We start from the raw sequence: 16,696 nt of genomic DNA, 5'->3' as shown, positions 1-16,696 counted from the left end.
ATCCAGTAGAAACCCTTACCATGATCGATGCGATTGAATGTCAACAAAACTCGACTTAAGCGCCCCCAAAAACTTGGATTGATCTTTCAGGATTTTAGAGGATCTCTATGAAGCTCATGGCGACACGCTTGCTTTGCAGTATGGTGGATCACAGCTAGTGCATGGGTATAGTATTACTATAGTATTATAATATAGTATTATAATATAGTATTATAATATAGTATTATAATATAGTATTATAATATAGTATTATAATTTCAAGAAGACAGTAAACTCTGAAGAAATTCCATTAGGAGGTTGGCGGTGCTTCTTACAGTTTGTCCAGTAGGAAAACGGGTTCAAGTTAGACGGATCATAGACCACCTTCATAAATGGTGGCCGAGTTATCATTGTTTTTCTTCCATCTAAATCAGAAGCACTGGCCGAATTTTGCTCATCCTCGCAAGGCAAGGAAGGCTCTCTAGTACAAACTGAACAAAGAAAAAAAGTTCATGAAGCAAGACTATGTGACCAAAAAATTATTTTTCGGTGACTTCCGTTATAAAACTTGAAACTGCTGGCTCGCCTAGGCGCGTAATTAGTTGTGTAAAACGGGTAATTTGGTAACACGTCACAGTAATGACGTTAAAAACACAAAGCTATGGGGACTTTTATGGAAAGTAGCATTTCTAATAAACAAAGAGCATGTGAACAGACTCCGCTGTGGGAAAATTGGCGAGCAAAGCAAGCCACTGAAGCGCGCCTGTGCAAAAGACAAGGCTGCGAACTCCACCTTCCCCTCTCTCTCTCCAAAGCCCCGCTTGGCTCGCTGTTCTAGATGATTTATTTTCGTCCCCTTGCACTGCGGAGCCTGATCCTAGACTGATTTAAAAAAAGCATTGAGAAGCCCTAGTCCACTAGGCTATTTACAAATGTGGTAAAGTTGTGTTCGCGACCACTAGGAACAAGCCAGGAAGCAGGAGTTGCACTTTGACCGACCACCCCACCCTAACCACTGCAACTACATGGTGCTTGTTGCGACATGACAAGATGATTTATTTAACTCAGCTCAGTTTCACATAACATATAAAAGATTATAGGTAAAATTTACATAGGCAACAAAAGAGAGTGTAATAAGAGTGTAATGTGTAATAACAAAATAGGGAGCGAGTTGGGATCATCCAAATAGCAAAGGCTAATCTAGTGGATGACCCCTTGCGCAAGCTTGTTGTTGGCGACGTCAGTTCTCTGTGTCTCAAGCCATTCTCGTCACCAGAGCCTTGGATCGACACAAGGCTCTGGAAAACTCTATCCAGGAGAACATGCGCCGTTTGGTTCTTGTAGCCAAAAATTGGCTATTTGAACCTTACGGCGCCTGCTCACTCCTCCTGCTAACATGAATGCACCAATTAGAGACGCTTTTGATTGTTCTTCACGAAAACCAATGAGAAGACACTTTGTTTCAGGGTTCCCCAGAGCTCTTCTCTCCCTCAGTCGAGAGAAGAGCTCTGGGGTCGAGATTGTGTCTCAAGCATCAATGGTTTGTGCATTAACTGTCAAATATCTCTTTACTTTTAGAATTCGAACCTACCGTAAGGTCTCGCCGTTTACTACCCACTCTCGGGACATCATGCAGACGGTGTCTCGTTACTACAGCAATGCTTTTACCGGTGAGATAAACGATTAACGTTGTGGCATCTTGTTAGACTATGTTCTTCGTTCCCCCGCGGCAATAGGAAATATTCGAATGCTCTTGATAACACTTTGAAAGGCATTTCTACGGGACTCTTCGTTGAGCGATTCCGCGGCGATGCAGTTCTCTAGCATACGTTGAATCACTAGTCGGTTTATATAATAGGCCATTTCTGAGTTCATGTCTGCCTCCTCTACAAAGCGAGTCTAAGTGCGAAGTTTTTGTGATGGTAATTAGTTATTCTTTACATATCAATGAAAGCTAAATTTCATAAGAAAAACTTCGCTCCTAGACTAGCTTTGAAGAGGAGGCAGACGTGAACTCGGAAATGGCCCATTGCCCCAAGTGCAGATTAAGTTATAGTGTATCTGAGTGTAAGAAGAGGCCTTTGGGCGAGGTACATCATCTTTATCCGAGAAGACTAGAACGCTCTTAACGGTTGCTGATGTTATCACGAACTGGCAGTATATTCTCCGCAGTTACTTAAAAACTGAGTTTTGGTGTGGTAAAGAGCGAGTATTCCGAAAGCGAAAAGTCAAGGTTTCAGTCATTTTGAACACTCTTAAAACTTGAACTTTCAACTGCACTTCATAGACCTTCTGCTGAGGAGAGTAGCGCCTTGAGATAAAACTGTTGACCTTTGCATGTAATATTGATATGGAACATTCTATTCATGAACTGGGGTGGTCTTATTTGCTTTGATTAATTACCAACAAAAATGAAAAAATGTTTGCATAAAACAACGACGTCAAACAACTGTTTTTTTTGTTTTGTCTTTGCAGACGCTGACAAACAACAAGCTATGAATCTGTTTCTAGGGATATTTTTACCCCAACTGGAAAAACACAAGATTTGGGAGTTACCCAGTGATTATTACTTGCACCACAATACAACTTGGGACTTGAAAGCGTCTAAGAAGAGAAAGAGGTAATAGGGTCGACGAATGAGGGTAGGACGCGTCCAGAAACTGCTGCCCGGTCACAAATGGGTGGGCTCAAATCTATGTCGGAACACACTCGTGTGCTTAAAATAGGGAGCTTACCGCAAAGACTTCGTCGGCGAGAACGAAAACGGCAGAAAACGTTTTAATGAGCCAAAACAAGGGCTCTCTACTCTCCACACCTGTTTTATATTTTGTTTAATTTCTTTGCCGTCATTCTCGAAATAGCGGCGAGAAGTGACCATATCTATATGGAGGAACTGAGCACATTACGTTTCAGTCCTTCTATTTCTACTCCCGTTCATGCCAGTTGAATTTGTGGGCAGTCAATGCATGTTTTCGAATTGCAACGACTTGCGGTGTGCAGGGCTGGCGCAGTGGGGAGATCAGTTTCCTGAGTTTGTTGCTCCGAGAGGTTTTTCTCGGGGCACACCTAAATTTTCATTTGAGTTAAATTGATTTGATTTGGATGTTCAGTGTCCCCAGTTAGCTCCTCAGCTCTGGAAGATTTGACAGTTAAATAAATTCATTCATAATCCCAACAACGCGAACTTGTATTGGTGGTTTTCACGTTACGTCATCGCTGCCATGTTTTTGGGCTGAAACAATGAATATGTCATTAGCTTATTTTGTTCGTCTACCAGCATTTGTAAATTACACCACTGCTACTTGTGGCTCAAGAGATTGGTTGCACATCGTCGTGTTTTTTCGCACGCTTCCTAAAAGAGATATAACAACGATTTACCTACACTGATTTTCAGTTCATATAAAGTAATAAAGTAAGACTTTCTCGTCTTATCGAAAAAAACGATAAATTTCAGACTCCGCCTCAGACGGGCACATTTAATGTTCACAAGCCTGTCATCAGTTGTGAATCGCTCTCAACGCCCTGAACGAGTAGAGGATGTAGTACCCAGTGAATCTGCCGTCAAAGTATGAAGGCATCTAAATTTCAAGGATAAAAAGATAGATACGATTTGCAAAGTGACATTTCACTCTTAACCACGAAAACACCGTCCTTCACACCTGTTTTCGTACTTTCTGTATCTTTGGCTCACATGATCAGCCTCCATGTCAAAAGGCGGCTTGTTGGTTTAGCATCCGTAAATGGTTATTTTATCTCTTTATTTTTGGTAAGTTATAGACCTTATTCATAAATGGCGGCCACATTTATAATTCTTTTGTCCACGTGCAAATTAGCCTATCAAGCCTCATTTTAGAGCAAGAATTCTTTTCAATTCACTGTATGGTATCGAGGCTTGGTAGGCTAATTTGCACTTCGACAAAAGAATTATAAATTTACCGCCATTTATGAATAAGGTCTATCCGAACTTTGAATCAATTTTGTCTTTAAAAAAAGGTGGGGAAGGGGGGGGGGGGGGGGGGTTGTTGCCTGTTAAGTTCATAGTTCATATCTTTATTTACCCTCGGATTTTAGAGTAACTTGGTGTAGCTAGTATCTCCGAGCATTTACCCTCCCAACCACAGAAGACAAACCACAACGCAGGGAACTACATGCGCTACTCTTTGGGACAAGTGTGTGAGTTCTTTTACGTCCCACAGGATTATATACTTTGAAGGGTTGTGAGACGGGGCCTACGGTTCATCGTCCTTATTCTAGAAGACTTTTATGTCTAACCATTTGCAGATGACATTACAATGGCAGCACTTTCTCCCCAGTTAGTTAAAGACCCTGAGTGTTGGTTCGGCCGGAGTTGAACTCACGACCTCCCGCATTGCAGCCCGGTGCTCAACCAGACGTTTTTGAACAACTGACGGAAACCGGAAGTGAACACTTCGCATGCTAGGACATGCTAGGCTCTCTCCGGTCCAGAGTTTTTAACTTATCGTCTGTACTAGCGAAAAGATGCTCAGTGATCTAACTGTGGTATTGTCAAGACAACTAAAAAACGGAAAATGCGTCACTTCCGGTTGCCGTTACTGGTGCAATAACCGAAACGAATGACAACTTCCTTGGGCCGGTTGCTCGAAGCTTGGTTAGCACTAACCTTTGGTTAAGAGGTATCAAAAGCTGTAGGTTTCCATGGTATGTAACGCTGATTAGCGCCAACCATATGAGCCTGGATGATTGATAAGAGTTATCAACGTGGCCACAATGAATGTTTTTTATTGAGACTGCAAAACAGGCGCGAAAAAGTCTTGGGGACTGCGTGGAGTGAACGCGAAGCGCACTTGCTTCTAGCTCTTTTTTTTCCTGTTAATTTCAAGAAGTCGCAACTTGCCATTTTTTGTTTTCCTTTGTCAGTTACACCAAGTGGTGGGATCAAACAGTGATCAATTATTTGCCTCACCCTACCCCTCTTGGTGAGTACAAATTTAATTAAGCTCTTTTACACAAATGGATTGTCAACTGTCCAGGATTGAAAGTATTTGGGAAGTACTCTCCCTTTTAGTGTCCGGTTTAGTTGAAGCATCAATTACGTATTTACAACAATAGACTTAACGTTAGCGTTCGTGTTATCTTTGATGTTAAAGGGGCTATGTCACGTTATTTTAGTTATTTTAGGGAAAATCTTTAGATAATCAAGAGTTTACAACTCTAAAATTTAATGTGGAATTCCTTTACTGATAAAATTATCCGGCGTTACATCACAAACAAGATGATTCTGAACAAAAATGACCTTGAAAACGTCGAGCCGACTTTTTTCAAGATTACCCAAATGCACCCCGTGTCAATCTTGTCCATTTTTGCCCATCCATGCTTTTATGTTGTTCAACGGTTTTAAGTGGTTATCGCAATGTTTCATTCTACTTTTAGGGCATTTTGGGTGTCATAAATTACATTGTTTTGGGTGACATAGCTCCTTCATTGTTTTCGTAAAATTTAATGTTAACCTTTGGGGGACATGCACTTTATGACGTTCATCGCCAGAATTTCCGGACACAAATTATGTAAAAGATAGGTAAAAGGTATGAGGACACTTCGTGACGCTTACGTCTTATTGCTTTCACTCTTGGACAAACCGCCTCATGATACCTTATGTCTCAAGAGTTATGGTCTGTCTTCTAGAGCAACACGATTCTTAAATGATCCTTACTTCAACAGTTTTTTATTCATGTCCTTCCTCTCACCTACAAGTAAATGAACCCTGCGCTTATCATTCACAGAATCTGCTCCAGAAGAGACGGATAACAATGAAGATCGCGCTACACAGCATTCACTTAACACAGATGAGGAACCAGTGGACGTGTTTTCCGAATTTTATCAGCCTGACGATTTGACCGTGCTGGAGTCCCTCTATCCTCACGTAATGCAGAAGTCCTGTAGGTATGTGATTAGTGTCTGTTTTCTCCTCACAGCTGTCGAGCAGCAGAAGGTGTAAAATCATCTTAAGTTTCTTTTGGCCCTGCTCTTGTGTTTGCATTGTTTCCCGTCGCGCCACTTACGCCGTCTCGAAAATTTGAAGAGGCTGTTTACAGGCGAAACCGTGGCCAGGGATATGGCCGCTGTTCACATTCAATTTGAAGCTGCGAGGATCATAGTTTTACTTGATTTCATATCCGCAGTTCAGTTTATGATTCATTCCATGTATCATTTCGTTCATTGATTCATTCACGTGGAAATTAGAACCCACAAATGAACAGCTTCCAACGTCAGTGGCTTCGTGGCTCGGTTGGTTCGAGCGTCGCACCGGTATCGCGGGGTCGCGGGTTCGAACCCTGTCAAGCGTCTCTACGCAATTGCTAAAATTGCGTCCATGACTGCGAGGATCATAGATTTACTTGATTTCATATCCGCAGTTCAGTATATGATTCATTTCATGTATCGTTTCGTTCATTACTTCTGTTACTCTTTTTAGAGCTCTCATTTTGTTAAAAAGACCAATATCTCCTTCAGAGTTAAAGTCAAGATCACTTACTCGGAAGTGACAGCGAAGGTAGATAGAAGCCTCCATGCATTGGATAAAAAGCGGAACATTTTGATTTTTTTTCTTTTCCCAGGGATTTTATGCCGCCGATTGCCCATAACCACAGTCCTTTTGTGGTGAGAGCGCCTGCCAAGTTAACTGGGTGAGCAATGTGTGAAGATGGAAGCTTGCGTAACAATCCATTGCCGTCTTTCCGGTGTTTTCTGGTTGTACGGCAATGGTTGCTCCGCTGGCTAGAAGATAACAGACATTGGCTGTCTTAATCAGTTTTTAAACAGTTTTATTTAATGCTTGAAGCTTGTGGGGGACTTGTAAGAACAAAACTAGAAACTGAAGTCAAAGGAGGCAACCAGCGTTGTCATAGAAGGGGACGGTTGAAAATGTTGAGCTTAGCTATCGAGCCATTTTACAGACGCCCCTCTGAAGTGACCTGAAAGCAACAATTAAAGCGAAATAACCCCAACAGAGAGACGGCAGCCAATTTGTTGTTTGTAACTCGTGGCGTGCAGGGTTGGCTCAGTGGCGAGAGCACTCACCTCCCACCAAAGTGGCCCGGGTTCGTCATGTGTGGGTTGAGTTTGTTGGTTCTCTACTCTGCACCGAGAGGTTTTCTCCGGGTACTCCGGTTTCCCCTCTCCTCAAAAACCAACATTTGACTTGATTTGTGTTAATTGTTAATTTCAATTTACAGTGTCCCCAATTAGTGCTTCAGCGCTAGAACGACTAGACACTAGTTCCTTTCCTTTCCTTTCCTTTCCTATCCTATCTACAGCGGTTTTCAGTCACACGCGCCCATCAACGACATGTTTAAATTTTCTTATAAAACTTATTAATAATTTATGATGGGATACCGATTTTTCTTCATTTACATAACCGTTTCTTTCGATTTTCCCTGTGAAGGTGGGCAGACACGAGGGTTTCTTGTTGCAGGGACATGGTACAGCGACATGTTGCAACGACAAAAAGGTGTCTGAGTACACACTGAGGCGACATGCATTAGGGTCGTGTAGCGGGGACATGTCGCAGGGACAAAATCACAACATTTGCACACACACCAAAATGTTTCGGGTACATGTCCCAGGGATATGTTGCAGCGGCATGTCCCCACGTGTAAACTGATACTTTTATAATTCTGCAACACCAGTTCGGGGGTGATTTTGTCCCCGCGACGTGTCCCATGGGGTTCAACTTGTTGAAAAAAGCTTGTAGTATTAACCAGCCTTTTTTCACCAAACTGACCTAACTTATTCTACTGTAGCCGTCGGCCAGTCCCTACCCGCCGAACTGTTGGCGCGGCACCCGAGCCGTTGGGCCTGTATGACAGCAGTGATCCTGGATCCAGCTCAGAGGATGACAGCTCAGCCATATCGTTTATGGAAAAGAGCAGCAGCAGTAGCACGTGTTGTGTTTCATTTCAGGTTCGTCGATTTCTTACATTAAAAGCTGTGGCGATTTCTCAACGTTTGTGTTACGCGGTTGTCAGGTTGTGTGATCTGCATCAAACTCTTTAAAGTTCTGTGAAATGGATTAAACTTTTGTAAAATTTGGACAATAGTTTTTAAAAGATGTCAGATGTCGATCTTAACTCCTTAAACCAGGCCAACCAACCTTCCATTATCGGGCGGTTTCACTGTGGAACTCCTTGCCGGCATAAAAGGCTCGCCGAGTTAACAAACATTGTAACGCGCAAGAAGGCGTTTATGCGCTATTTGCAATCGTCCCAAAAGAACTCGTTGGTTTTGTTTGGCTTTCCAGCATTTAATTGAAATCTCTGCAATAGACCACTTTCGATATATTAAAATTCAGCTTGATAGTGAGGCTTCGAGGACACAAACAAAAGAAATGAATAAACATGTTCATTCAGGTTCCTTTGTTTGTGTCCTCTAGGCCTGGCTGCCAAGCTGAATTTTAATATATCGAAAGTGATCTATTGCCTCAACATTGACGTGGTCATGATTTTCCACAGGAGCTGCTGCCGTCAATGCAGGATGTTTATGGCATTGGCTTGAAAGACCCAAAGCAGCAGAGTATGGGGGCTTATGAAAGGTATTCCAATTTGCTAAGTATATGGCCTGAGTTTCTCATCGGTTAGAGAGGAGGGATTCATTGGCTGCGGCTGTTAAGCTCGAGAGCAGAGACCTAACTATCTGAGTTATTAAAAAAATCGCTGTTTTCCTCTGTGCTTGTGTGGGCCCGTTTCCGCTCAGATGTATTACAGGGTTGCCACGGTCAGGGAAAAGTCAGGGAAAAACAAAAATTTTTCAAGGTCAGGGAAAAGTCAGGGAATTTTGCAAAAGTTCAGGGAAAATCTCAGTTCTTGTCAAAGTCAGTGAAAAGTCAGGGAATTTTGTTTTCATGTTTTGTGAAGTTTATGAAGACATTTTCATTCGGAAAATGAAGCTGTAGTCGATCGAGTTATGTGTTCAAATGCCGGGTTTTTCGGTCAGTGGCTTTCGTTGTGAATGCCTTCTTCCAAATAAGGAAGAGAAATTGGAAGAAGCTTGGGAACCAGTGTTTTCCTTCGGCCATTTTTATCAAAACGTGGTGGAACTCGCCTAATGCAAGGTCAGTGAAAGTTGTTTTCAGGTCAGTGAAAAGTCAGGGAAAAGTCAGGGAATTTTTTGGGTTCTAATGAGTGGCAACCCTGTATTAGATGGGAATACAGAGCACTTCGAATTTCACTCTTATAGTGAATTCTCCTGAGTTTTTTTTTTATCATTTGGCCTGCATAACTACAACAACGAATGTTGGATGAAGTTGAATCCTGTTGTCCACCTCTTTCAACATTGTTGGGTATGCGCCTGCGCACTAATTGGTCTATCAGTGACGTGTCCATATCCGTTTCCATGGTAACAACCGTGGCTGTAGCTTGGGAGTGATGTTGAATCAAATGTTGATGATGTTTGCCCACCCCACCCCACCCCAGCAGTCAGCAACGTTCACCAAAATCGAAAGGATGTTGAAGCGAATGCTGAAGACGTTTTGCCCAGGCCTTTAAAGGTTTTATGCAGATGAAGCAGGGATTTGTTAGATCCTCCGACATCTATATAATTATTATTTTATTATATATATGACGGATATTTCGTTCTTAGCATTTAGATTGGGACTAAATCGTGACTATCAGCTCATATACCGTGTGATCGCGCAAAGTGTCGCAAAGATGGAAAGTTTAATTTGTGGCCGAAGCGAAATTTCCAGGAATCTAAACATTCAGGATTTATTGAAATGTAATAAAACGAGAATTTCATTCGCGCTTATTGCATATGAGATTAGCCAACTAGGGGCTATTTACCAACGTTTTCATGGAAAAATTGCGTAATATCACACGAAGGGATGAATTCAATAATGAGTATTTTCCGATCTATGAGAAGCTGGCTCAAAGTTACAAACAACGTGGTGTGTTGGAACTTTATTTCTCAAGTTATCTGTGATTGGACGACAGACGTTATTTTGTTAGCTTTCTTGAACTATGTGAAGAATTTTAGCCTCTTTAAGCTGGAAATATACTTTGAATTTGAATGATCATATAAAATTAAACTAGGAGTAATCATTGATTATGAAGTGCGGTCGTTGGGAGAACTTTGGAGGTTGGAATCTCGAGACAAGCCGTGATGCCATGAAGACGATGCATTTATATAAAGAACGTCTATCGAAAGTATTCATGTGAGGCTTGTGGAATGTGGCTAAAAATGGAGAGTTTGGAAGTGATGCCGTAACAAAAATCTGGAATCTTTTGAAATTGCCTGAGAAATTACTAAAAATATCAGTGTGTTGGTGCGAATTAACTCCGTACAAACAATTACGTGGTACGCCATCGTCATTTGCGCATACGACGTGTGAAAACCGAGACGCACATGCACGTATGACGTAATTCAAGATGGCGCTGAAAAAGCAGATGACGTAAAACGAGAACTTGCTTAAGCTCACCCCATACATAGGAAACCCAAGATTAGAAATTACGTTCTAACTTGGAACGCAATAAAATATTTGATCTAGGAAGTACAGGACTTATTCTGTCACCTAACTGGCATGGTGCTGTACATGATGATCTGAGACAAGGATGATAGTTCCGTTTAAGTCGAGACAGGGTGCAATGAACAACTATTCTGTGTTCTCGACAGATTTGTACAATTTGGGAAGACCGCTACACGAGATAGAGAACGGCCAGGAGTGAGGCACATCCATTACAACTGGTAAGGAACACACTGATGCCCAATTCAGTTTTTTTTTTTTGGGGGGGGGGGGGGGAGGGTGGGGAGCTTTATCGTGACAGCGTCATGCACCCGTGAGGGACATGGTCTTGCGGCTCCGTGTCTCTCCAGTATCTTACGCACGACTACAGTCGCGTATTACCCACGCTTCCTTTAAAAACTGAAGGGACTGCTCGCAGGCAAGAGTGATTTAGATAAGAGTGTTGTTATGGCATTGGTGGGCTCCCCAGCACAGTAACAAATGAGTCGATTTTTAGAATACCCGTTACCGCGAAAATCAGTTGTCACGACCCTGAAAAAGACATGGCAGAAGCAGTCACGCATGACATGGCTTCTTCTGATTGGTTCAAGTTTGCGACCGTTTGTTTGTTTCGCGCTCAAAGTGTATCTAAAAATAAATCCATTTGCGACTGTGGTGGGGCACCACGGCCGCAAGGTGATAGATCAACATTCGTATCTAATTCACTCTTGTCGCAGCGTAGTGCATGTAGTCAAAGCGCAGTACCAAAGGAATTTCCTTTTACGGATGCATGTGACGACGACTGACAGGGAAGCTGTGGAGTGGTGCTTGCACAGTCTCAATCGCGAGACCAAATGATGATCATGATGATGATGATGATTCTTGCGACGACGAAGACGATGGATATGCAATTCATAAAAAAGATCTAATTAGGAAACCCGCAAAAAGCTTGTGTATGTATTCTTTTTAATAGGGCTGCCCACAAACCCTTCTCACTAGACTGCAGTCGCTCCGTGAGACCACCTCCGGTAGACCGACCGTCGAAGACTCTGTACACGGCTTACATTCAGGCTGGTAAGAGTGGACAGTTCTGGACTTCACCTGTTAGCGTCGAAGTGTACAGAAAATATGTTGGCAGAAAATATCAGTAAATCTGACTTTCCATAGGAGCAACGTCGAAAGTTTCGGAAAGATGTGGCAAGCGTCCGCATCGCGCAGATGGGTCGAGTGGATGACCGAAGGGACGACCCGCTAGCTCAGCGTGTAGAGCATCAGACTTTTGTGCAGAGCCAATCTCGACCCCAGAGCTCTTCCCTTGATTGAGCGAGAGAAGAGCTCTGGGGAACCCCGAAACAAAGTGTCTTCTCATTGGTTTTCGTGAAGAACAATCAAAAGCGTCTCTGATTGGTGCATTCATGTTAGCACGAGGAGTGAGCAGGCGCCGTGAGGTTCCAATAGCCAGTTTTTGGCTATAAGAACCCAACGGCGCATGTTCTCCTAGATAGAGTTTGCCAGAGCCTTGTGTCGATCCAAGGCTCTGATGACGAGAATTGTGCAGAGCGTCTTATATAAATTCGAACCCGGGGCCAGACCATTGCTCAGAATCATAAAATAAACAAACCATCCTCGTGTATCGGGGTTCCGAGTGTAGTAGCTTACTTTTTCACACCTGTGGCATCAAATACTGGCTGAGGTAGGGTGTGTTTTAATTGAGTGTTGTCAAACAGAGGCCAAAGTTATTAATTTAGCCATTCTCGACAGATGCAGGTAATAGGATCAAAACCTTCTGTGACACTCTACTTTAACTCTCCCGTTCGAACAATGGATTGACATGGGAATTAAATTGTCGATTTAGGCATGTTCGTGTGGACAGTTTTTGAAGAAGGTTTTTTCTTTTTAATGTGAAAGTTGAGAACATTTACAATAAAACATTTTCAAACTATACAAACTAGCTACATTACAACTATTATTCGGCGGTTGTCATTTTCCAGCCGGCAAAAACTTGTCAGTCCAACATCATCTTACCATTCATTGCCGAGCTCCTTCGCTGCAACTTTCAGTTACAAACCTCAGGAAGGTTACAAAACAATTTTTCACTACTTGTTTGCTTTCATTTGATGTGTTCTTCGGCAGAAAGTTCTCATTTATAACATCAGTAGAGCAACTATAAACACCACAAAGGCAACATAAATAAACCAACTGTATTTATCCGTTAGACCAATGTCTGGACTTTCTAGCCCCCAGTCCTCGAACCTGCGAGGCTGGCAATAGTCCAATTTGAGCCCACGGTGCAGCTTGCCTTTGGCCAGTGCCATACACACTTGGCAAAACAACGGGTATCTCGGCTGCCACCATCGACCAATGGTTGTGTTGAAAATATCACCCATTCCTTTCCATTTCCACTCTAAATACTTGCTATACGCGGTTTCATTATTGCCAAGGAACCTCAGATATTCTGCTAATTCCTTTGGGCTTTTGAAATCGCTCACTTTGATGATAGAGTTTTTAAGATTTCCTGGCAAAAACTTGTCCACTTTTTCAGTACCCATAAAAACTGGAACTGAGCCAGTTGTTAGTGCATGATACAGTCTGTCATCTATGAAGTAATCGCAGTCTTGATTCATGAAAACCAAGGAGAACTTGTAATATTTCGACAGTATAAGCTTGTGATCTTTAAAAACATATCTGTTATCAATTTTCCCATATAATCCTATTAAGCCTTCTTTATTCTTCAAACAGGCACCATAAGAATCTACTTGGATGTAGTTCATAAGCTGACGCATGTATTCTGTCCTCACGGGTTCACACTTGGAAAAAATAGCTAAAACGTTTCCTAGGCGTTTGTGAAAAGGTACGGGTGGAGTGAGTTCGGGCATTGGGTAAATTGGAGCTGGAAAATCCGAGTCTAAACGATAACTTACCAGCAGATTAAATTGTGACAGAATCTTTGGATCGTGCATGGCTGGCGTGTAGACGGGATTCTCGTTAGTCTGGAGAATCCACGGCGCTAAGTTCTCAATCGGAGGCAAATTATAAATATCTGGTGGTCTGGCATGAACCACGAATGCGCTCGCTTCCGCGGCACGCGATTGGTCGCTGGACAATTCGCAAGGGACGGGACACTCTCCGGGTTTACCCGCATAGAAAAATGGCCAGAAATGCGAGTGATTTATTCCTGTTTTTTGAACGGGTACTTTGTGACCTCTTACTCCGGACCAGTAAATAATCAGTCTTTTTCGTTGAGGTTTAGGAAAGTCGTCTTCACTCCACTGGACGTTAGCATCCTCTGTAGTGAAAGTGTCAACCGGTGTTAGCTCCCCACCTGCCCTCAAACGAACAGGTTTCTTATTTCGCGCTACTTCTTCCTTGTAAAAATGAACTACAAACAGCATGGTCCGTACGACAAGGAATGTAAAACAACACAGCAACATTGATCTCCGTTTTGATGTCGGTCGCATCCAGAACATCATGTTGCCTTGCCCTAAATGTTCCTTCCCAGCCGCTGTCCCTTTGCTTTGTGTGATCACCAACTGCGTTCTGTCGTTGCGACCTTTTCAAAATGAGGCGGGTGGGGTTCATTCAAGCAAACACAAGCATTTTCCCGAAATGATGTCATTTGCTGTCAATTTGGAATCGCTCTTTACTGTATGATGATGGGACATTATCAAAAATGCCGGCAAACTAACAACTCCGTCTCCCTAAAATCTGAAACACCTGAGCCGGAAATAAAACAACAGATTACTGTCGAACCCTAACAAAAAAAAAAACGTTTCATACGCAGTGAACTTCAAAGTTAGCGGACCGTTGAATAGCGACAAATTATTTTGAAAGCAGCTGTCTCTCAGAAAGAATGAAAAGACAGCAGTTTGCAAGTATTATAATAAACTAGTGTCATCTGGCACAACACGTAACTTGAATTCTGTTGTTTTATGGTGAAACGTCTAATGTGCTTTCATAGAAACCTCACCTGTATACTGGGACTAATATTGTTTTACGAAGAAAAACGTTTGTAACTTGTCCTGTATTTCACTGAAATCCAGTTAGTTGGGAACTCCATAGCGAATCCAAAAATGTGCTGCCTTCTCTGTAAGACAGAAGAGTCAGAAGACTAATGTGTAAAAGAAGAACACTTTCAAGTCCCGATGAAGCTCCATAAGAATCCCAAATCACTGATGTATGAATCGTGTTTTCCTCAATCTGTAAACGAACATTCCCTTCAGAGTCAAAGTTTATCTTCTATCGAGTGTCAAATAAAAAGATACCAACAGGTTTAATCAGGCATTTCATTGTCCGTGACAAGCACTTTCCTCTGGTACCTGCAAATTGATGACTAACGAAAACCGTGGAGCGATTTTTAGATCATTTTGTTTCAAGCGTTTCTTTTCGGATCATTTTATTGCAACAGAATCTTTTTGTTTAACGAGGTAAGATAAGGTTAAGTCTCCTTATGAGCATTTGGCCGGATCTGTAGCATGAAGCGACCAGGAGTATTTCTACTCCCCCCTGGATGGGATGCTAGTACAACGCAGGGCTACCCCCAGCATTAAATTCACCGGTACCCATTTATACACCTGGGTGGAGAGAGGCACCGTGAGAGTAAAGTGTCTTGTCCAAGAGCACAACGCAATGTCCCCGGCCACGCGATCCGGAGTCGAGCGCACTAACCATGAGGCCACCGCGCCTCCCCTTGTCTAACGAACAGAGTTACAATTTCTCGTTTTTGTTCTTTTTCGGGCCCGGTTTTATCCAAACGGGAGACGTTTTCCTCAATCTGTAAACGAACATTCCCTTCAGAGTCAAAGTTTATCTTCGGTCCTGGGTCCGAGGATGACCCAAGTGTGAATTCAAGGGGTCTTCGTGTTTCAACAGACTAATGGAGTGGGGCAAAATGGGCGTAACCCCGCCTGAAGGACTGAAAACCTGTAAGGCTGAGCTACCAAGCGCAACGATATTGGCCGTTCGCCAATAGCTTTTCACGGTTAGTTTTTCTCATTTGCATTACAATATAATCTAGCATGTATGAGGCATTTTCGGGCGATTTTGTAGTTTTAACCCGAAATTGCCTCGCATCCACGTTAGATTACATTGTAGTGCAAAATAACTAGCCAACTGGTTTGCCTCCGGCCAGTAGGGGTTCTTAACAGTTGTTGTTTGTTGTTGTGTTCTGTCGTTTCGTTGATGTGTTTCGTTGACCCTGAAAAGCCCCCGTGGGGAGTGTTCAATAAGCCATTTCCAAGTTCATGTCTGCCTCCTCTTCAAAACGAGTCTAAGTGCGAAGTTTTTGTTATGAAAATTAGTTTTCATTCATATGTAAAGTAGAACTAATTACCATCACAAAGACTTCGCACTTAGACTCGCTTTGAAGAGGAGGCAGACATGAACTCGGAAATGGCCTATTAAGTATGTATGAATTCATAGTAGACTTCAGCTCCTGGATATACAATGTTTCTATGAATTCGAACGTTAGCAGTGAGAAGTTGTTAGTATATTAGTAACAATCAACCACCGTCAATGCTTTCATCTTAAGATCGTCTTCAATATAGTACCCAGATCTCTTTATTTCGTATACAAGAAAACTTTGAAAAATGTAACGGTTACATTTGAGAATGTATATAGACAAGCATACGAAACGTCAAGTTAATATAAAATGCATTTTTAAAAAATGTTTATCTCCGGTTATTGTATTTTATTCTTAATTGAGTATTATGATATTTTTGATATTGGCTAAAGGCCGGGACACACTAGGCGATAAGTCGCTGCGACAGGTCGCGGGGTTATATGGTCAGCCATATTGAATTGGAAAACTAGTTCACATTCCCCCTCATACGAGATCACTGCGTGTGCTCCGAACAGGCGTCGTGTCGCAGCGACTTGTTTTGCAAGTAGTGCACATGGAGCAACTTGTCGCAGAGACATGTCGCTGCGACTTGTCGCCTAGTGTGTCCCGGCCTTAATAGATCACAATGTGCAATGCTTGAGCGTTAATTATGCACGTTATGTTTCCCGGTGTAAGGCTTAATGCCGGGACACACTAGGCGACAAGTCGCAGCGACATGTCTCTGCGACAAGTTGCTGCATGTGTACTACCTGCAAAACAAGACGCTGCGACACGACGCCTGTTCGGTGCACATGCAGTGATCTCGTATGAAGGGGAATGTGAACTACTGTAGTTTTCTAATTCAATATGGCTGTCCATATGACGCTCTCTCGTTGGTTCATTTATATTTTGTCGCAGCGGCTTGT

The 16,696-nt window shown here is 42.5% G+C and overlaps 2 protein-coding genes across 2 annotated transcripts in view; one reads left to right on the top strand and one right to left on the bottom strand.

Annotated features, from left to right (window-relative positions):
• Positions 1–12,664, top strand: part of LOC137996939 (polyphosphoinositide phosphatase-like) — a 31,671-nt gene extending 19,007 nt beyond the window's left edge. Inside the window, exons 18-27 of the mRNA XM_068842587.1 lie at positions 91–165; positions 1,558–1,649; positions 2,455–2,599; positions 4,879–4,937; positions 5,742–5,901; positions 6,576–6,644; positions 7,761–7,920; positions 8,469–8,548; positions 10,624–10,695; positions 11,427–12,664. Coding sequence (XP_068698688.1) covers positions 91–165; positions 1,558–1,649; positions 2,455–2,599; positions 4,879–4,937; positions 5,742–5,901; positions 6,576–6,644; positions 7,761–7,920; positions 8,469–8,548; positions 10,624–10,695; positions 11,427–11,604 — 1,090 coding nt within the window. The 3' untranslated portion in view covers positions 11,605–12,664. The remainder of the gene's footprint in view (positions 1–90; positions 166–1,557; positions 1,650–2,454; positions 2,600–4,878; positions 4,938–5,741; positions 5,902–6,575; positions 6,645–7,760; positions 7,921–8,468; positions 8,549–10,623; positions 10,696–11,426) is intronic.
• LOC137996940 (4-galactosyl-N-acetylglucosaminide 3-alpha-L-fucosyltransferase 9-like) lies at positions 12,598–14,057 on the bottom strand. Its single transcript, XM_068842588.1, has one exon. The coding sequence runs from the start codon at positions 13,921–13,923 to the stop codon at positions 12,598–12,600; it is 1,326 nt and encodes a 441-aa protein (XP_068698689.1). The 5' UTR covers positions 13,924–14,057.
• Between the last annotated feature and the right edge of the window lie 2,639 nt (positions 14,058–16,696).

This window comes from Montipora foliosa, chromosome 3, assembly GCF_036669935.1.
Source record: "Montipora foliosa isolate CH-2021 chromosome 3, ASM3666993v2, whole genome shotgun sequence".
Taxonomy (NCBI): domain Eukaryota; kingdom Metazoa; phylum Cnidaria; class Anthozoa; order Scleractinia; family Acroporidae; genus Montipora; species Montipora foliosa.
The sequence above is the reverse complement of the archived record's forward strand: the minus strand, read 5'-3'. Positions and strand labels throughout refer to the sequence as shown.